The following is a 23,308-nucleotide window of genomic DNA, read 5'->3' on the forward strand; positions in this document are numbered from 1 at the left end:
AAGAGAAGAATGATGATATCCAGCTCAGGACCCTGGATGTGCACATAGTTTTCATGGTTACCTTTTTAGTGTGTTTTATCTTGGTTATTGTTTCTAAGTTTCTGAATGAATATCATAATGGCTTAAAACATAATCCAAAATTAAATATTTTTAGTTGTAATTGCTTCTGATTAATTGTCTATCAATTTATTTTACACAGTTGCTAAATGTTTTTCTAGTTTTCACTCCCCCTCCACATAGCATTTATCGTCTGATAATGGGATTCAGTAAGAATCCTGAAATGTCACCTGCTAACATTTTAGTGTAGAAATTAAGCTTGTATTCCATATGAGTTTAAAAAAAAAAAAACATTTTTTAAATAATTTCCTGTGGTATAATGGTGTCATTTATTATTTGTTATATAATTTACCATGTGCTGGAAATTACTCTAAGGAACAGAAAGACAAATGAGTGGGTCAGAGAAAAACATGCTCAGTGCTTAAAGTGGAAATGGGCTGGACATATTGCAAGATGCAGTGACAAAAGATGGACCAGAAAATTAATGGAATGCAGACCAATGGATATCAAATAAGGAAGAGGCAGGCCTAGAGTGCAATGGAGAAATAAATTCCAGAGTATTGTAAAAGTGTAATGAATGGGAGCTGCAGCAGCAATACACGCAAGAAGAAACATGGATGAGATTTTTGTTCAGCAATGGACTGACAATGGTTGAATAAAATTCAATTACAATGAATGCCATTTTAACAAAAATTTCACTACATAAAAATATTTTCAGGCTGATTTCATTTATTCATGACGCTTTACATATCTCACTTGAGCAAAATAGTTCCAATAGAAAAATTCAGTACAATAAATTATTTTTGATTCACCTTTGCTTAGAATGTGAAAATTATGAATGACATTGTGATGAATTACGAATTACTCTCATATTGTAAATGTGGATATGAGAGGTTTTAACTGAATGCAAAAAATCAATTTTAAAAGATATGGCAAAAGAATTCAGTTTCAGACTTCTAACTTTTCCATAACTTTGAATTATTCTAAAATTTAATTTTGTGCACTGCAAAGCAGATGATGCAGTTTGTGAAATGGGAGATTCACAAAATCTTCTTTTTGTTCCCTAACAAGGGGTAAAAAAAAAAAAAAAAAAAAAAAATTCTCAAATTGAACAAAATTGGTTCATTGTTTGTCAAAAAAAAAAAAAAAAAAACCTCTCAAAATTAGTCATCTGATTTACCTTAGAGCAAATGAATCCATACATTTAAACTGTACTAAAGTTGAATTTCCATATTAATGCACAAAAAAAAGTAAAATATTAAAAACAATTTACATATTAATATATGTAAAGTTTATTTGCTGTCATATTTCTGAATGTGTGGTTTTAAAATTTTAAATACAAATTTTTCTCACAAATAAAATATGCTTTCAAAATCATTCTCTCTAAAGAAATAGTTTTACTTTTGAAGTATGTATTTTGTCACTTTATTTGATAGACAGAAATGACTTGTGCACCCCAAGATGGCATTTTTTGTCTATATGTAGACCTGTGAATGAACAACAGCGTTATGCGAGTATATAATAATAAATCATATAATAATTTGTAACTATAAACATAAGTAACTTGTTCACAAATATTTTTTCTTTAATCAGCAAATCTACTTGATAAAGAGTACACATACCATATCAATGACAAAAATATTGCAAAACTAAATAACAAGAACTGCAAACCTACCTGCAGGATAAACTCATCATTTTGCGACAACCATAAATCAATTCCTCTCATTGGCTCATAATTAAATGGTCCTATTCTTAGCATTCCTATGTTGCAATCATATATATCTAACATCTGGAAGTTAATTATCCCTATATTATTCACAGTTAATTATTCATAATGTTGTTAAACTATACAACCAAAATGAAATAAAATATTACTTAATAAAGTTACTTCATGCAATCCTGAAGACTGTCGACAGAAAATTTCTGGTCATTGTAAAGAAAGAAAATAAAAACATTTGTTTTCCTTAGTTTACTACACCTTGCATCATTTTTGCCAATACTGATACTAAAAAGAGAATCCTAACTTTGAAATCTGAAGGAAATACATGGACCAACATTATCAGATTAAAATTAAATTGTTTGTTCTCTCATTCTCTCATCTCTTTCTCTCATTCTACTGAATCATATAATATTCTGTTTTCTGAATAATAAAATAAAAAAATAATGAAGATTCACTTCTTTTTTGACAGCATCCAAAATTATTTTATTTTATTAGAAAATTTGCTTTTAAAAACAGAGTAGCTACTTAGCTTTATCAAAAATTACTAATTAGATACAGTAAATCCCTACTATTCGCAGTATCTGTATTCCTGTATTCGCGGTCGCTGATTAAATATAAAATGAAACCTAAAAAAATGTGAATTTTAAAGCGCCGTGAACATTTTCCACCATAAAAAAAACATGGGCGTGGCTAAAATTATCTTTCCCGATCAAAACAGCACTCAGTGGGTGGGGGGAGAGGGGTGACAAAATCGCGAGCGTGGATGTTTCTCGCTAATCCTTGTTCAGTATGTGTTATGCGCTTGTCATGGAAGGTTTCGTCGTTTGCTTTTAATTTATATGCTTATAAATTAAATAAATTTATCAATTTATAAATTGATATGCTTACAAAAGTGATAAATCTACCATTTTGCAGTGTAAAACAGACTTTTTCTAGTGTGTTAATGGAAGAAAGTGACTTTATTGGGGACAAGTTCTTTCTAACCCGTACAAAAATATGGCTACGAATAACAAGGGAAATGTGAAAAGATCAAAGGTAGTGATGACATTAGTGAATAAAATTGAGTTATTAGATAAAATTACTAATGGTGAAAGTGTCTCCTCATTGGCAAAACATTATAAAATCAACGAGTCAATGGTACGATCAATCAAGAAATCAGAAGAAAAATCCACCGTAGTGTCCGTGAAAACGCGCCAATTGCTTCAAAAATTTGCTCTGTAACTCGTGATGTTAAATTAGAAAAAATGGAAAAAGCTTTAAATCTGTGGATAGAAGTCCGAACTCAAAATAAAATTCCATTAAGTTCACTCATCATTCGTGAAAAGGCAAAACTCCTTTATCAACACTTTAGCGAAACTGGTGATAGCACTGGCAGGATAAGTTTTTTAACTAGCAAAGGTGCTGGTTTGAAAGATTTGTTTGAAATTTCTAATAAATATTACATTTAATATTAAATTGTTTCTTATTTTCATTTCGATGCCATATGCTTGCATTTCACTATGTACATAGTCATATTATGAAGGTACATATAATACGTACATAGACAAAATTTTAGACTAGTTTTTCTTATATATTTCATACTTTGGAACGGAACCCCTTTATTACTATGGGAGCCATAACTCAGTATTCGCGTTTTCGGTATTCGCGGCATTTCTCAGGAACGTAACCCCCGCGAATAGCGGGGGTTTACTGTACTTTATTTGGAAAACTTTCTATAGATACAAGTTGTATTAAATACATGTTCAAGACCTGGAAAGAAAACTTCACTAAACACTATATAAAGTGAATTTACACTTGTGGAAGAAGTTAAAGTATCAATGAGAAAATAAAATCAAAAGTTAATAAACAAAAACAATTTTTAAATACAAATAAAAACAGAACCACATATTTTTGTTTATGAAGCAAAACAATTTGCCTGATCCCGTAAACAAAGTCACACAAAACCTTTTAAACATGCAAATTGAGTAACCAAAATAAAATAAAAAAAAGAAAAATAAAACAGTGTTTTTTGAACTTTATTTACATTTATCACTTTCATTATCAATTTCAAGATAACACCTATATGAAAATGTCACACAGACACTATCCGGATGATTCTTTGAGGTGGAGAGCAATAGAGAGAGTGAAGGCTAGACAAAGTCAAACCAAAGTGGATGAGTGACTGTAAAGTTATACAGCATTGCAAGTCAATGTGAAGTCGGTACGAAAACACACACAACTCTCTATCTCTCGAACTCCTCATGTCATTTCCATGAGAGATAACCATTATCTAACCCTAACTTGAGAGGTGGATGCAGAGACTTCACAGCAATTTTCTTCAGAGCTTGTTGGATCTACACAATTGAAACAGGCATGCTGACTGGACCCAGGAGCAGTAGGTCATGGTACTCTTCAATGAGGAGTCAAGATAGTCTTCAATCAAATTCTTGATGCATGCTCACCTCAAGGAACAGAGAACTAGATTCTTCTCCACTAACATCACGGCAAGTGATTCATATGGAGGTGGCAGTTAATGGTAGATAGGAACCGATGTCGGTGACTTTACATATTTTGTAGTCACAAAGAAATCACAGCTGTAAAGTACTGATATGAGTTGCATTATCCTTACATTCATATTTGTGCCAGAGTAATTAGTCCAGTTGACAATAATGCATGTCCTCATAGATCTCTTCTAATGAACCAATACTTTCAAGGAGAGAATACAGCAAGTACAAAATAGCCAACCAGATCATCAAACCTCAATTCCATTGAGCATTCCCAGAATGGCCAGCTGGCAGGAGGGTTGCTAGTCATAGCTCTCTCTAGAGAGCTCACTGAGCCTGTGCAAAAAGCCCTTATGCAAGAATGGAAAATTATGTCACATCCATACCCATAGAGATCACATGGCTTATTAAGATATGTTTCCATAGGGATTATTGACAAATCACCTTTTGCCACTTGTAAACTTATTTATGTGATGTTAATCTCATAAGATAGAAATCTGACCAACTTTGTGCATTAAGACAGTTTAAAAAACAGTGTCTCACTACAGTGTCATAATCATAGTTCCCTCTCATTTTTTTTTTTCTCAGTGTGCAGAATGAGTATTCCTTTGCATCACAATGTTTCATGGCTGGTCATCATATAAAAATAATTAACAATTGTTATTAACTGATTATGATTTTTAGTGAATTGGAAAATAAATGATTTCATCATGGATGTTTATAACTATTAGATTAAACAGATTTTATAAATATAAAATTTGTATATTTTATAAATATAATATTTATAAATATAAAATATCAAAAATCATTCTTGACAGTTTTAACAAATTTTACAAACTACAAAAAAGTGAACATTCAAAAGATAATCCTTGGATTGCATAATAAATAGCAGTTACATAAAAGCATTCACAGGTCTTGAGTCAAGACCATCCCTCCGACAGTTGAAGACTAGTACTGCTTATTAACATAAAAAAATTATAATTTTCAACAGGCAAGCATGTTGGGTTTTAAATTGAAAACTACTGTTCTATCAAGCACAAAATTACTGAGTTATTAATAAAACCTAAGATTACAACGAAATGTGAATCTTTCCTTCTGTCTATTTCATATTTTCACAGGTTTTATTTTATCAATAAAAATCCATTTTTAGTGACACATTTTAGATGTTTTACACAGACATGCGTGCATTACAAAATAAAATAGAGAAAGTCACCATACAAAAAAACATTTTTGCCTGTGATATTTTATTCACAAAATTAACAAAGAGAATTAATCTATCTTATTTTTTTCTGCAAGTAATAAAGGGGAGTGCTCTTACGAAAAAAGAGCTTCAGTTCTAAAAACTGCAATGTCTGGAGACTGGGCACCTGCAAGGTAATCTGATTTAGGCTTTGAATGGCTTGAGCAAACTCAATGCTGATGGAATTCTTCCTCATGCTCAAGGCTATGAATGTGAAGGGACATAAATTCAAACTAAGGAAGGATGACTGCAGAATAAATGTGCAGAAGTTTGCCTTCAGCCAACTGGTGATTGATTTCTGGAACAAGCTTCCATCCACTGTTGTGGAAGTGGATAGTCTGATAAATTCAAGGAAAAACTAGACAAATTATTGGAGGGGATGGATAGGAAAAATAGGATTTTTTTTTTTTTTTTTCTTGTATAATCTTGCTCTCTTGCATAATTTACTACTATTAATACTAAAAGCCGCACAGACATTTTTATATATATAAAAGATTCAATCATTTTTAATTACAACACTACTTCAGGTAGATAATTCCACTTTAAATTTTTTTTCAATAAGATAAGAAAATGCAATCTAATATCAGTGAGGGTAGGAGGTACATTTTCCCAGAAAATTAATTTCTTTGAATTGTTTGTGCTGTTCTTCCAAGTTTTCCTGAACATATGGTTCCTAACAGATAAAAAGCATAATTTATATTCCAGTACTAGGAATAAGCAAGACCTTCACAAGAAGGAGTCCAGAGGAGTTCCTGAGAGGCTGAGACCCGGATGCAGCATGTTGGGCTGCAACAAGGTCTCAGCTTGCCTTCTTACTTTCCAGAATGTACAGGGTGGCTATAATTAAAGTATCCCTATTCAGAGCTCTCTGCAGCTCTAAGTAATAAGCAGACATGGTTTTCGGCAATTGCAATGGGATTTGCTGAATAGCATGCGGTGATTCTGAAGCCCATATTCGGCAGTTTTGAGTGTTGACAGTCCGATTGAGATAAAAATGGGCCTCATCTCCCCAAAGGATGTTCCATGGCCAGGCATCGTCCACTTCCATTCTGGCCAAAAACGTTAGAGCAAATGCCATTCGTTTTTCAGGATCATCTCTTTGCAGCTGCTGCTGGCAACTGATCTTATTGTATGAATAATAGTGGATTAGTTTCCGAAGAATTTTCCACAAAGTGGAATATGGGACATCCAACTGCTTCGCTACTCGCTGCTACTAGTTCCAGCAGCTGTATCCATGGGTTGGTCGATGATAGCCGTTGCAACTACCTCTGCTACCTGAAGTGAAACAGGCTTCCTTCCTTCCTTCCTCTTACAGGCTTAACAACAGACCCAGTTTCCTCAAATTTGTTAATCATCCTTCTAACTGCTGCAGCTGATAAAGGACCTTGACATAAGTTCTTACAGCATCTAAATTCACACAGAGCAGCTGCTGCACTGCAACCATTAATGCAGAACTTCGCAATTAAAGTGTGATCAGGCAGAATGAGACGCATTGTTAACAGTAAACGTACAGAATACACTTGCAACATTCACGTTGTGCCTTTATAGCTCTCTCTGCTGGGAAAATTAAGTTAACTCAGATTTATGCAAATTTTCTGCTCTCTTAGGTGTCTTATTTTTTAGTTTGGATTTAAAACTTTGGTGCAATTCAGTTTGTTTTTTTGCAAAGAGCAAAAATCAAAATTTATTTCATTAAGCTTTGTCATTTATTTTTTGGTACTTTGTCATGTCTTTCCACTTGTACAGTGCCGTATTATTCTCTACTGGCAGATTTTGGAACTATTTTTTTTTTCACGAGATCCTTCTCCCTACACCTTGAATAGTTTACTTACTAATTTTGGTGGCATTCCGCTTATTACTAACAGAGCTCTGTTAGAGCTACAGAGAGCTCTGAATAGATGATTATGGCCACCCTGTAGTTCACACAGAATAATTTAGTGTGTGACACTTCCAAAGCCACACAAGTGCACACATCTTAGAGAAAACTCTGGTCATAATATAAAACTTCCAAAACCATTGCAAAGCCATGCAAGTGCATATAGCTTAGAGGAAACTCTTGTCATAATATAAAAAAAAAAGATGTAATTTATTTAAGTTTTTGTGTTTATTCCTAAGCTTTATAAATCTTCTGTTTATACTCTGGGCTGACCATATGAAACAAGAGCAATTTACATGAAAAAAAATACAAGAATGTTTAGCATTAGCATTAGTAGAGGCATTTGATGCAAGAAAGCAAGCTTATGCAGCATCAGCCAAAAAAAAAAAAAATAAATAAATAAAAAAAAATAAATAAATAACCACTTCACCCTTCTGTTCGTTTGAAATACCTGTCCAGCTGAGCCTTAAACTTATTTAGGCTATCAACTTCCACGACAAGGGATGGAAGTCTATTCCACCAACCAACCACCCGCTGGCTAAAGGCAAATTGCCTCATGTCTATCCTACATCTGTCTTTTCTCAATTTGAATTTATGCCCTCTCAGGTGATAATTCTGAGCAAGAGGAAGAATCCCATCAGCACTGAGCATGCTCAAACCATTCAAGGCTTTATACACCTCTATCAGATTACCTCGCCGGTGCCTAGTCTCCAGACACTGTAATTTGCAAAACTTAAGCCTTTCTTCGTAAGAGCACCCCTTTGTTCCATTCACTAATCTTGTTGCCCTTCTCTGTACTCGTTCCAGCATCTCCACATCCTTCTTGAAATGAGGCCTCCAGACCTGTATACAGTACTCTAGGTGTGGCCTGACCATTGCCTTATACAAGGGAATAATCACCTCCTTATCCCTGCTAGAAAAATTCCTATATATCATCGACAATACACCATGAGCTACTCTTGCAGCCCGTCTGCGCTGTTCAGAAAACTTCATATCTGCCTGCACAACCACCCCCAGGTCCCTTTCATTCTCTACCACTGTCAGTGTAGTACCACAGAGTTGATACGTTGCTCTGGGGGTTGCTGTTTCCCATATGTAGTACTTTACATTTGTCAATGTTAAACTTCATTTGCCACCTCGAAGCCCATCTGCTCAACCTTTCCAGGTCCTGTTGCAGTAGCATAGTGTCAGTAGTGTCCTTGACAACTCTGCCAACCTTCGTATCGTCTGCAAACTTAGACATTAAGCTTGATATACCATCATCAATATCATTTATAAATACAGAAAACAATAATGGACCCAATACTGAACCCTGAGGGACTCCACTAATAACATTAGTCCACGATGAGCAGTGTCCATTGATTACCACTCTCTGTCTTCTCCCCCTCAACCACCCCTTTATTCATAGCAATTTGCCTCCAATGCCACACTGCTCCAATTTGTGCAGCAGTCTTCCATGTGCAACAGTATCAAAAGCCTTTCTATGATCCAAGTATATAATATCAGTTATTCCCTGCATCCAGTTCTTTTGTGACTGCATCATAGTAATCCAATCAAGTTGGTCAGGCAAGACTTCCCCTTAACAAAACCATGCTGTGTCTGAGCTATGACTGAAGTCTTGTCTAGATGATCCTGCAGTGCTTCTTTAACCAGTGCCTCCATTAATTTTCAGGAACAGAAGTTAATGGAGGCACTGGTTAAAGAAGTACTGCAGGATCATCTAGACAAGACTTGGACAAGACTTCAATATTATTCACACAAATAATTATAGACCTGTTTTTGCTAACAGGTCTATAATTATTTGTGTCGCCCTTTGATCCTCCTTTGTGAATTGGGGTCACATTTGCACATCTCCAGTCCATGGGTACTTCCCCTGTGTCCAAGGAAGCTCTCATAATTATGGCTAAGGGTTTGCTTACTTCCTTACTGCCTCCTTTAATATAACTGGATAGATCCCATCCACCCCAGGTGCCTTTCTTGTATTTATCTTCAACAATTTCTCCTCCACTTTGCTCTCAGTTATTACAAGATTCTCTAGCTTACTGCCAGAGTTGAATACACCTCTGGCATTCCCCTCACTGAATAACTCCTCATGTGTCAATGTCGATGCAAAATATTCATTCAGTTTGTTAGCTACCTGAGCAGGATCATCAACAGTTGACCCATCGATATCAAGCGGACCAATCTGATTCATCCCCTTCCTTCTAGAGTTTACATAAGTAAAGAACTCTTTGCTGTTTTTCTTTGCATCCCTTGCCAAAGATTTCTCGTAATCTGCCTTCGCCTGCCTAACCTCCTTTGTAACTTGGTTACAGATCAACTTGTATCTATCATAGGCTTCTGTGTCACGTGTTAATTTGTATGTATCCCAAGCATTTTTCTTCTGTGCCATATGTCTCATTAGTTCATCTGACATCCATTTAGGCCTAAACCTTGAACAATATTTCTTAGTTGGTATGTAAAGCCTAGTAGCTTCCAAGATAAGTTCTTTGAATGCTTCCCATTTTGAATTTGCTGTTGGTAACATCATCAATTGGTTCCACTGTATAGAATTTAAATACTGTCTCAGTCCATCGTAGTCGCCTTTACAAAAGCAATAACCCTTCCCTTTTCCCCTAATGGTAGTTAGCTCTTTGAGTAAATCCCACTTCAGCACACTGTGATCACTGCCACCTAGTGGTTCATTTACCTGCAGATTCTTAATGCATGAAGAATCACTACTGATAATCAAATCAAGAGTATTACTCCCTCTAGTTGCCTCCTGTAAATATGTTACCATATTTAGTAGTCACACAGGCTTGAATCACAGTCAACTCAAACAAGTGCACTACTATATAACTGCACTGACCACTGGTTACATCAGTGTGCATAATAGGTAATATAAGGCAATGAAATCTGACTGGATATGACATTACAAAACCTCAGATGGGCCATTAGGCAATCTAGAGGACTCAGGATAAACCACACAGAAACTAACACTAGGAGTGAACTGTCTTGAAACAATATTATGTGCCATTCCTATTATGCCATTCCTATCTGTTTTGCTCATTTTGACAGTTCATGTGACTAATGAACGTCTTTGTGTGTGTGTATATATATATATATATTATGGAACGTTTATATATCATCTACTGTCCCCATCTCATTTTGTAACTTGGCAATGACCAAGTACCTTGCATAATTTATTTCTCTAAAATTCTTCAATTAATTTTCATTTTATTAATTAAATTGTTTTAATTATGAGCTCACAACAGAGTTCCAAACTCTCAATGTCAAATGTTTGTTGATGACTTTAAAGGCTACAAGGTTTTTGATTCAATCTCCGACGTTCATATTTTACAGTCTTATTCTCGAATTCATCTCTATTTGGCTCAGTGAAAACAATGTCTTCAAATATTAGTTGGCAGTGATCAACAGTGTGTCGAAGTGGGATTTACACAAAGAGGTAACTACCATCGGGTAAAGGGAAGGGTTTTTGCTTTTGTAAAGGAGACTACGGTGGTCTGAGAGAGTATTTAAATTCTATACGGTGGGACCAACTGATGATGTTACCAACAGCAAATTCAAAATGGGAAGCATTCAAAGAATTTATCTTGGAAACTACTAGGCTTTACATACCAACTAAGAAATACTGTTCAAGGTTTAGGCCTAAATGGATGTCAGATAAACCAATGAGACATATGGCAGAGAAGAAAAATGCATGGGATACATATAAATTAATGGATGATATGGAAGCTTATGATAGATATAAGGCGGTCTGTAACCAAGTCACAAAGGAGATTAGGCAGGCAAAGGCAGATTATGAGAAACCTTTGGCAAAGGATGCAAAGAAAAACAGCAGAGTTCTTTACCTATGTAAACTCTAGAAGGAAAGGGATGAATCATATTGGTCCACTGGATACTGAGGGTTCAACTGTTGATGATCCTGCTCAGGTGGCTAACAAACTAAATGAGTATTTTGCATCTACATTCACACATGAGAGTTATTTAGGGAGGAGAATGCCAGAGGTGAATTGAACTCTGGCAGTGAGCTATTTGTTGTTATTTGGTTTTTAGGAGCATTAGCAACTAGGGCCATATTACTCCGGGGATATGCGGTGGTCATTTTCTGACCTTTCCGCATCCTCAGTATTTGGTGGTCACTGGCTCGAACCCCGGTCTGATCAAGAAGCGTGTGCTACGAACTGCTGCTCCTGCCCACCTGGCTACGGAGGCGCCGGCAGTGAGCTAGATGATTTTGTAATAACTGAGAGGAAACTAGAGGACAAATTCTTGAAATTAAACATAAAAAAGGCACCTGGGGTGGATGTGAACTATCCATTTATATTAAAGGAGGCAGAAAGGGAAGTAAGCAAACCCTTAGCCATAATTATGAGAGCTTCTTTGGACTCAGGGGAGGTACCCATGGAATGGAGATGTGCAAATGTGACCCCAATTCACAAAGGAGGATCAAAGGGCAACACAAGTAATTATAGACCTGTTAGTTTAACTTCTGTTCCAGGAAAATTAATGGAGGCACTGGAAAAAGAAGCACTGCAGGACCATCTAGACAAGACTTGAGTTACAGCTCGGACACAGCATGGTTTTGTTAAGGGAAAGTCTTGCCAGACCAATCTGATTGAATACTATGATGTGTTCACAAAGGAACTGGATGCAGGGAATAACTTTGATATAATATATTTGGATCATAGAAAGGCTTTTGATACTGTTGCACATGGAAGACTGCTGAACAAATTGGAGCAATGTGACATTGGAGGCAAATTGCTGCTACGGATAAAGGGATGGTTGAGTGGGAGAAGACAGAGTAGTAATCAACGGCCACTGCTCAGCGTGGACTAATGTTATTAGTGGAGTCCCTCAGGGTTCAGTGTTGGGTCCATCGTTGTTTTCTGTATTTATAAATGATATTAATGATGGTATATCAAGCTTAATGTCCAAGTTTGGAGATGATACAAAGGCTGGCAGGATTATTAAGGACACTAATGACAGTATGCTGCTGCTGCAACAGGATCTAAAAAAGTTGAGCAGCTAGGCTGAGAGGTGGCAAATGAAGTTTAACATTGACAAATGTAAAGTACTACATATGGGAAGCAGTAACCCCAGAGTAACGTATCAACTCTGTGGTACTACACTGACAGTGGCAGAGAATGAAAAGGACCTGGGGATAATTGTGCAGGCAGATATGAAGTTTTCTTAGCAGTGCAGACAGTCTGCATTGCATAGCTCATGGTGTCTTGTCAATGATATACAGGAATTTTTCTAGCAGGGAAAGGAGGTGATTATCCCCTTGTATAAGGCAATGGTCAGGCCACACCTTGAGTACTGTATACAGGGCTGGAGGCCTCATTTTAAGAAGGATGTAGAGCTGTTGGAACAAGTACAGAGAAGGGCAAAAAGATTAGTGAATAGAACAAAGGGTTGCTCTTACGAAGAAAGGGCTTAAGTTCTGCAAATTAGTGTCTGGAGACTAGGCACCTGGAGGTGATCTGATTCAGGTGTATAAAGCCTTGATTGGTTTCAGCATGCTCAATGCTGATGGGATTCTTCCTCTTGCTCAGAATAATCACCTGAGAGGGCATAAATTCAAATTGAGGAAAGACAGATGTAGGATAGATGTGCGGAAATTTGCCTTTTTTGCCGGCGAGTAGTTTGTTGGTGGAACAGACTTCCATCCCTTGTTGTGGAAGTTGATAGCCTAAATAAATTTAAGGCTCAGCTGGACAGGTATTTTGAACAAATAGAGGGGTGAAATGGGAGTGGTTTTTTTTTTTTTTTTTTGGCTGATGCTGCATAAGCTTGCTTTCTTGCATCATATGCCTCTACTAATGCTAATGTTATCAGCTGAAGACATCGATTCTGGTAACGATGCTCAAGAGGTAAAACTTACTGATATTGTGCCTGTCTCCTTTCTTTTTTTGTAATTTTAAAATTTTGAAATTTTTTTAAATTGCACGTTTTTGTAATTTTTCCTGTGCATGAGATAAAAAATTGAATAAATACAATAAATAATTCTATTTATATGTTCGTCGAACATTTCTTTTTTTATTCAATCAATTCAGCGAGTACAGCTGCGAGTGCCGCAAAAGCATGGGGAAATTCCGCGGAACGCAACCCTTACGTAAGTCGGGAGAGTTCCTGTATATCGACTATGAAAATAAGCTACTTGAATTCTACAAGGCCCTGCCATCTGAAGATTTCCCATTAATAAAATAAAATTCCAAGAAAATGTTTACTTGTTCGGATCAACATATGTTTGCGAGCAAATTTTTTCACAGTTGAAATCAAATAAATATTTAAAAAGGAACAATAACAGACCATCATCATTCTGTATTGTGAATTGCAAATTTTGAACAATTATCTAAAAATATTCAGCCTCGGTTATCTCATTAAATGTTAAGTTTTGTTTAGTAAATGTTATTGTGTATTGTACTTTATAAAATTTTCAAATAATTTCAATTTTAAGTGTATCATTATATTTATTTATTCACTTTATTGAAAAGCAGTGATCCTTTTCAGCTTGTAAATTTTGTAAAGTAAGAATTTAAAAGCAAAAATAAAGTATTTTTTTAAAAAAAAAAGGTTATTTGGTTTTTAGGAGCATTAGCAACTAAGGCCATATTGCTCCAGGGATATGCGGTGGTCATTCCCCGACCTTTCCGCATCCTCCGTATTTGGTGGTCACGGGCTCGAACCCCGGTTTAATCAAGAAGCGTGTGCTACGCACTGATGCTCCTGACCACCTGGCTACGGAGGCGCCCCCTTTAAAAAACAAAAAGTATGTCATTTTTATAATTTTAATAAAATCTAAAAAAAAATAAATCAGACAGATTTGTTACACATAAAAGTTGTGTATTTGCATTTTTTTAAATACAGCCTCAAAATAAAAAAAAAAAATGGTAACATGAAAATAGAAACTTCCTTTTACATATGACAACATATGGAAAAGGTACCCTAATTTTTCTCCACTCACTCAGTGCAGCCCACAAAACAAATCTATTTTAGAATGTGGCCCCTGTACGGGAAAAGGTTGTACACCAATGCTGTATGGAGTCAAATTCCTTTTTGTAATCCACAAATGCTAGGTGTAATGGTGTTATATATTCGTTTGCTTTCTCCATTAGCTGTGATATTACATGAAGGTGATCCATAGTTGAGAATCCTGTCCTAAAGCCAGCTTGCTCTTTCGGTTGATTCTCATCAAGTTTTCTTTATAATCTATTAGTAATGACCCTTGTGAAGCAACAAGCTAATTGGTCTATAATTTCCAATTTCTGATTTATCTCCTTTCTAATGCAGCAAAATTATGATTGCATTATTCCACTCCTCACGCATCATGCGTTTCCAAATGTATTTTGTGAAGCGTCTTTGCCAGTTTCAGTGCCATGTCTTTTCCTCCTAATTTTGACAATTATACAGTAAATTCATCTTCACCTGGGGCTTTTTGATTCTTTGTTTTCTTCGATGCATGTTCTACCTCATCAGGAAGGATATTGGGTATGTCGTATGTGTTGCTAATTTGTGATCCATCTTCCCCACTGCTGGCATCATTCCCTTGCTCCTTCTGCTATTTGAATTATGCCTTCTTTGCTATTTATAAGTATACAATCACTATCCTTCAGATTCAGTATTGGTTTGTTTTGGATTTTATTGGCACATTAGCAACTAAGGCTATAATGTGCCAAGACCCACAGATTCAGTATCATTTGTCTTTCTGTTTTATTGCTCATGACTACTGATTTAAGTCCTTTGTTTTCCCTTAATGCTTGTTCTACTTTTCTTGTGTTAAATCTTGTTATGACCTCTCTGAGTCTCTTTCTAAATCTTTTTCTAATAACTCGGTATACTCAAGTTTTGTCCTTGTCAGTGTTTATCTTGCTCTTCATTTGTCGTCTTCGATTGATCATGACAAATGTTTCTTGACTAATTTTTTCTCCTTTGAATTTATTTCTACCTATATATTTTTTGAGCTTTATCACTTTCAGAAAGTTGTTGTTGTTTGTTATTTGGTTTTTAAGAGCATTAGCAACTAAGGCCATATTGCTCCGGGGATATGCGGTGGGCATTCCCTGACCTTTCCGCATCCTCCGTATTTGGTGGTCACGGGCTCGAACCTCAGTCTAATCAAGAAGGCAACAGAAAGTTGTATTCCTCATTGATATCTTGGTTCTGAAAGGTCTGCAGTAGCTCAAACTTGTTCTTAAGTTCCAGTACATACTGCTTTTTCTCCTCTTCTGTTATCTCAAAAACCTTCATATTATTTACTCAAGTTAGTTTTTTCCCTTTCTTTTCTTACATCTATATCAAGTGTGCATCTTACCATTCTGTGATCACTTCCAACATTTAATTTAAAATATATCTTCTGTTAGTGAGGATGAAGTCAATTTCATTAGTTGTTAATCCATTTGAGTTCTTCTATGACCACTTTCTGTTCACCCTTTTCTTGAAAAAAAGTGTTCATCACTGACATTCCCTGAGATTTTTCTTCCACAAGTCTTTCACCTCTTTCATCAATTTCCTACAGTTTCCATTTCTGTGCTGTTTTTGTCTCTTTCCAACTTTAACGTTGAAGTCTCCCCCCCATAATGGTGGTATAGTGAGTGTTCTGTTCATCTAGAAGTCTCTCGCTTTCGGTGTGTTTCTTCAACCCCTTCATCGTCATGACTCGATGTTGGTGCAAATATCATTATAACCATTAGTTTTCACCTCTTGGAAATCCTGAGCACTAGTCTTGATATCAGTTATCTCGCTATGATTGTCTGATAAAAAAAAAGACCCTAATATGAGGGCATTTAAAAAGTTTGCCTGAGTATGAAGTATTTCATCTGAGGAGTCTGGTAATGTGTTACTTTTCAACACAGTCCCCTTGGAAGTTAATACACTTTTTCCACTGATACTGCAATACACTGATTTCAAGTAAAAACTTGAAATAATTATAGACTTGTTAGTTTAACTTCTGTTCCAGGGAAAATAATGGAGTCACTGGTATAAGAGGTGATACAGGATCACCTAGACAAGACAGCAGTAATAATCCAGACACAGCAGGAGTTTGTTAAGGGGAAATCTTGTCTGACCAATTTGACTGGATACTACAATGTGGTCACAAAGGAACTGGATGCAAAAAATAATTTTGATCTCATATACTTGGATTTCAGGAAATCTTTTGATACTGTTGCATGTGGAAAACTGCTGTACAAATTGGAGTGGTATGGCATTAAGGGCAAATTACTGCAATGAATAAAGGGATGGTTGAGGGGGAGAAGGCAGAGAGTGGTAATAAATGGACCACTCTATATGGGCTAATGTTGTTAGCGAAGTCCCCTAGGGTTCAGTGCTGGGCCCATTGTTTTGTGTATTTATCAATGAAGGTATATCAGGCTTAATGTCTACGTTTGCAGATGATACAAAGGTAGGCAGGGTTGTTAATGACAGTAAAAACAGTATGCTACTAACTTTATTGTAAAGTTAGGAAGATGGACTGAGAAGTGGCAACTGGAGTTTAACATTGACAAATGTAAAGTACTGCATAGGGGTAGCAGTAACTCCAGAGTAACGTATCAACAATGGTACTAAACTCAAGGTGGTAGATAATGAAAAGGACCTGGGGCAAGTGGTGAGCTGTGAATATTTTAACAATGGGCTCGCACTTTTTGCCGACTTTTTGATGTGAAACATCCTTTGGGGGGGGGGTACCTACCAAGTAAATCTGGTCGGTCACGGAAGTTACGTCACCCGCAGCGTCTGCCAGAGGTGCTTCCCACGCTCAGACCACTAGTCTGTGGTCTGTGTGGGACACTCACTAGTAGTATGATTAGATTAGAGCACGTGATGCATTTTTCGTGACCAGTATGATATCTTGAGTTCTAACTTTTTGGAATTTTTGAATAGTATTGACATCACAACCATGTGATGTCATATAGTGATGCGAAGGATGTTTCACATAAAACCATCTACCGTGCATGCTCAGCAGACGTGCGACTTTTTATTCTTTTTTATACAACTAGGGAAATGGATACTTTTTTTTTTTTTCATGATAAAATTTTAATATTGCAAATAAAACATAACAAAAATATTTCCCATATTACAAATAACGAATTATCACAAAATATTCTAGAATATAAAAACAAATATTACATATAAAACAAACTGTTCTAGAAAAGGTACACAAAAATCACAGATTACATGAAAAAAAAAAATATTGCACAAATATTCAAGAAAATTTTCTTCTAAAAATTGCCATATGAAATTTACTTCTTTATTAATATTGACATAACGATCCAGATCAAATTTAAGCAATGGTTTTCCATTTAGCTGTATGGTCATCATAATCTGCAACGTCTTTAATTTTCAACATTGTTCATTCATTTATTCACATGATATTATTCATTATGCTGAAAGCTCGCTGAGCTTCAGCACTGCTAATCGCAATGGTTTCAAAGATATTTCTGGCTTTCTTAATTGTAAAGGGAATTTCACTCGACTTTAAAGATAAACTGTCTTCGACAAAATCTCTAAAATCATTAATTTTTATTTCATACTTTATCAGAAAACAAATTTCTTATTAGGTTTTCAGTCTTGCCACCGAGACAAAAGTTCTTTTAAATTCCACGATTTCTGGTAGAATATGTTTAAAATTTTTTTCAATGGTATGATTATTTTCTTTATTTAATTTAAAATCACCCTGTTGCATTAATAACTTGTCACAAGGTAATTTTACTGTTCTTACTTTCGATTTTGATTCCTTCAAATTCTTTCCACTTCAACATGCTCTCAATTTTAGCTTCATATTTTCCTTCAGAATTTTTCAAATTAGCAATAGCATTGATAGTTCAAATAATTAATTTATCTGCTTTTACCATAGTGAATCTGTAAAGCTTCTGAAATGAAAGAGAGCTCCTACAGGATGTCGATCATTAGAGCTAAATGGTTAAGAAATTCCAGATTTAAAAGTCACTTTAACAATCCCGAATATTTAACTTCTGATTCAAAATGTTTGCACAATGCAGGATAATCCCCTTAACTCGCAATTACCATCTGCAAGCTACTCTTTGTAACCAAAACACAAGACCGACCTTTGTAGTTTCCACGTTAAGTTCTTTAGCAATCATCTTTAATTCGCGCTGGTTTTTTGGAGATTGGTGATATAATGGATACATTTTTATTATTTTTTTAAAATTATTGCCTGTATGCCATTATATTTTAGAAAATTTTCTACATAGTGAAAGCCTCAATAAAATTTCAAAATCTGCCAACATTTCATCTTCGTAAAGTTTATATAATATCTTAGTTGCCTCAATTCACCCCCTACATTGCTACTGTCACTAGTTCTTTGAATACTGTGCAAAATATCAGAATCACTCAGATATTCAGCTACCGTGACCATGTAAACATAGACAGTAGAAATTTACTGGAAGGCATGGATCACTCACTTCTCCAAAAAACATACACCCGTTTGTTGGAGTAAAGGGGAACCACAACACACATTGACCAGAGGCTATTATCCATGTCGGGAATCTTCTGACTGGCTATGGAAAGCATATTGACTAGCGCGACTTCTTGGAATGTGGCTGCATAAGTTTTACGGACACGTTGTGGAACAGTAATCCCTTTCACCCTTAATTCGTGCTTTCTAATTACCTAAAGGCCAGAGGTGAGAACAATGCATACAAAGTTGTCTCTCCTAATCTGTTTGTTATATGGAAATTATTTTCGTTCTACAGAAACTACTGTATTTTAAATGTAATTACCAAGAGGAATTTAAAAAAATTCAGTATAAAGAAGTTGGTTAAACAGAGGTCCAACTCTAATTAAATCAAAAATTAAGCAATTTTAAAATACATAACTGATCGAATGGGCAATTAAAATGCTGGGAATGGGGCCCCGCTCGCCCCACCATAGTTTCGGCTCTGGATACTCAATAATTGCATTCAGGATTTCATCTGTAAAATAAAATTAGTCTCAACAATGGGCTCGCAAATTTTCAAAAAAAATAATAATGGGCTCTCACGAACCCACTATAGCTCACCACTGCCTGGGGATGATTGTTCGGTTAGATATGAAGTTCTCTGAGCAGTGCAGATGGGCTGCCAGAACAGGTCATGGAGTTTTGTCAATGATATATAGAAATTTTGCTAGCTGAGACAAGGAAATGATTATCCCTTTGTATAAGGCAATAGTCAGGCCACACCTTGAGTACTGTATACAAGTCTGGAGGCCTCATTTTAGGAAGGATGTAGAGTTGCTAGAATGAGTACAGAGAAGGGTAACAAGATTGGTGAGAGGAACAAAGGGGTGCACTTACGAAGAAAGGGCTTACGTTCTGCAAGTTGCAGAATTTGGAGACTAGGCAGCTGTGAGGTGATCTGATTGAGGTGTATAAGGTCTTGAGTGGTTTGAGCAGGCTCAATGCTGATTGGATACTTCCGCTTGTTCAGATTAAGAACCTGAGGGGCATAGATTCAAATTGAGGAAAAACAGTTGTAGAATAGATGTGCGGAAGTCTGCCTTTAGCCAGCGGGTAGCTGATTGCTGAAACAGACTTCCATCTGTTGTTGTGGAAGTTGATAGCTTAAATAAATTTAAGGCTGAACTAGACAAACATTTAGAGAGACTGGATGGGTGAAATGGGAAGGGTTTTTTTTTTTTTTTTTTTGGCTGATGCTGTATAAGCTTGCTTTCTTGTGTCATATGCCTCAACTAATGCTAATGCTAATAACCATTTGTTTGTACCTCTTGGAAATCCTGATTAGTAGTCTTGATATCAGTTATCTCGCTATGATTGTCTGATAAAAAAAAAAGACCCTAATATGAGGACACTTAAAAAGTTTGTGGTCTGAGTATGAAGTATTCATCTGAGGAGTCTGGTAACACAGTCCCCTTGGAAGTTAATACACTTTTGCCACTGATACTGCAATACACTGATTTCAAGTAAAAACTTTCTTCTGCAAAGAAAGTTTCATTTGGGCCTACAGGAATGCATCCAATGTAATAATGATGTCAATCAGTGGGAAAATGGATTTCAGCCAGGTATTTTTTCAAATTAGAAAATAGGTGAAAGTCCGATAATGGTAGGTGTGGTGAATATGAGAGATGGTCCAAGATTTCAAAGCTGAACTCATGTAGTGCAACCTTGGCAATGACAAACTTGTCAGCAGGTATATTGTCCTTTGCTGAGTTTCCCCCCTCAGAATTTTCCTTTCGTGTAAATGTTTTCACACAGTCTCCGTAACATACCCCTATCACTAACCTTTCTGAAGGTAATCCACTAGCATCTCAAAAAACCAATGCCATCACCTTGTCAGGCAGAAGGAATCAACTTGGCTTTTTTCAGAATAGAGTAAGAGATGTGTTCCCACTGTTTCGACTGCTTCTTTGTCTCTGGCTGAAAGTGTTCGACCCGTGTCTCATCCATGGTCACAAACCTTGCAAGAAAATTTGCTGAATCTGCTTGAAGATAAAGCAAATGGTCACTTGATCTTGTCATTTGAATCTGCTATCAACAACTTTGGAAACCATCACGATGACATCCTTTTCACTGCAAGAACCTCTGTTATTGTTATTATGTGGTACACAAGATTCTGGCAATGAACCAAACTGTTGCTCTTTGATCACTCATCACCAGATCATGCATAATCAACAACTTCTGGAGTTTAAATTATATTCTTTATTATTATCTTTAAATTCTACTGCCCACTTCTTAACCAGTGATATACAAAGGGGCATCTTCCCCCAATGTGTAACCATATTCTAGTGAATTGCCTTTGGCATTAGGCCCCTTTTTTCCCAAATATTAGTTGACTGCACAGTGACTGATTATGTCCTTTTCTCACACAACTTTCTTGACTTCAGAATTTGTAATTGAAAAAAAAAAAAAAAAAAGGCAATATTGAAACTGCATGAAACTTGGTGGTTTACTATTTGAAGTTTTAAAGTGTTATATGCTAAGTACAGAAATTGTTAACACTGTACACTACCCTTTCATACTCAGGCTGCAAACCTTTCAAATCTCCCCCATACAGCTCTATGAATAAACTTCCTGTGTCCTGGAACTGTCTCCCCAACAAGGCTGTTATGTTTTGGTTAGGCATTCAGAATCCTTGTTACCTCTCCACATGCGATTGGCTTACTCCCATCCTACCATACACTCTCCAATAAATCATTCTTACTGTCTCCGATCATGTTACTTGATCTACGTGCACAATCTTACAATTTACAAAGGTTAAGTGTGCAAAATGGACTGTGCCTTAACCTCTGTTAGTTCTTTATACATATGCTTTTTAACTCATAACATAGGAAATATTCAAACATATATTGTAAAACAATCTGTTATCATGATTAAAACTCAGTTATTTTCTTTACATGATGCAGAGTGATACATTATTACAATTGCTCTTATATATCATCATCCAATTCTTTTACAACCAGTGAGAGTACAGATCACTATGGTAATACAAATCAGTCCTGGACTATCAGTCTTCCAGTCACTGTTTTCTTCCATGCTAGCCTATTTCCCGTTAATTCTTTAGCAGAGTAAGCCTGCTTTCTCGACACCACTGATATACTTTCCACCCAGTCTGCCTCTAGGCAATATTACCATTCATTTCTTCTTCAAATACCTATTTAGTTAATATCCCTTCACCCATTCTTTCTACATGCATAACACCTTAGGTTTTCCCACTTACTTTTGGATATTTGTTACCTCACAACTTTTAACTTATTTCTTCATTTGTAATATTATCTTTCCAATGCCTCCATAAATTAGTTCCATTTATTTTTCTGAAAACTAATTTTTCAGAAGATTATAATTTTTGATTAGCCCCTTTATTTGTCTACCTCTGTAGCTCCAAGGTTAAAATAGAACAAGTTAAAATGTTTAAGAAATGTATTATATAGAGCTAATATTTCTTTTGTTCCAAATAAATCTGTTTGAATCAAAAGAAATAATAATAATAGCAAAACAAATAAAACTGCCTTCCTACACTTACTGCTTTACTTATTCTATTGTTTATTTAGATGTATAATCATCCATCTTCATTAAAAACTGTTCCTAGATACTACAAAATCACTAAGTGGTTCTAATTTTTGCTTATTTATAGCCTACACACTACATTTTCCTTGTTTCTTTCAACCCTCATAACTGTTGTATTGCACAGCTAATTTTCATGCCAAATTCCCTACAGTCTTTATTTAATCTACTCAGATATTCCTGAAAAAGTGCAAACCTGCCCACTACAAATCTCCTCACTGATCATGCTAGACTTGTTAAGTACTGCTCCAAAAAATTGAGTGCATGTTATTGATTCAAGGTTAATGGCTTGGTACCTTCATAAATACAGAGTTTTAAATGAGCAATTTTAAAAATGGATATTTACCGTTTACCCAGAATTATATGTGGGATGAACCTGTTAGGTCCAGTGAGACCATTTTTGTTACTATTTTTGCTTTCCACCTTATACTGCTCCATGCAGTTTCAGAATAACGCAAGCAAATACATTCCTCACCAACAGTTACTTAGGATGCTCTTTGTTCTAAATTTAACTATTATATACAATGGTTTATTGTCTCAATTATTATTAATTCTCTTTACTTATTTGACTAGATTTATTAACACATATGCACATGTAAAACTTGAATTTTTGACATTAAAAGGAATAGAACATTCCTTTTAATTTTTCCTCAATTTTGGAACTTGCCTCTCAAACTGTTTATCTGTTAACAATTGTGGAAAAAAGTGATTAAAATAAAATGATTTGAATTTTTGTATGCTTAATGGTTTTTTAAATTGTAAAATAAAAGTGACTAATACTTTCTTTTTTAGGTCTTATTTTATGTCTATAATGTTTTTTTATTTTTTTCAGAAGTATTAATAAAATTAATAAAAAGTATTTTATTAATATTCCTTAAATTTATAAAAAAATTATTAATAAATTAATAAA

General features: G+C 35.5%; 1 protein-coding gene across 1 annotated transcript in view; it reads right to left on the bottom strand.

The window, feature by feature from the left end:
- The window catches only part of Ntan1 (N-terminal amidohydrolase 1), a 123,187-nt gene that overhangs the window by 25,490 nt on the left and 74,389 nt on the right, over positions 1–23,308 (bottom strand). The window contains exon 9 of the mRNA XM_090386164.1: positions 1,733–1,846. Within this exon, the coding sequence (XP_090242290.1) occupies positions 1,733–1,846 (114 nt within the window). The remainder of the gene's footprint in view (positions 1–1,732; positions 1,847–23,308) is intronic.

Source organism: Mastigoproctus giganteus, chromosome 12 (genome assembly GCF_048544385.1).
Source record: "Mastigoproctus giganteus isolate SK-2022 chromosome 12, ASM4854438v1, whole genome shotgun sequence".
Taxonomy (NCBI): Eukaryota; Metazoa; Arthropoda; class Arachnida; order Uropygi; family Thelyphonidae; genus Mastigoproctus; species Mastigoproctus giganteus.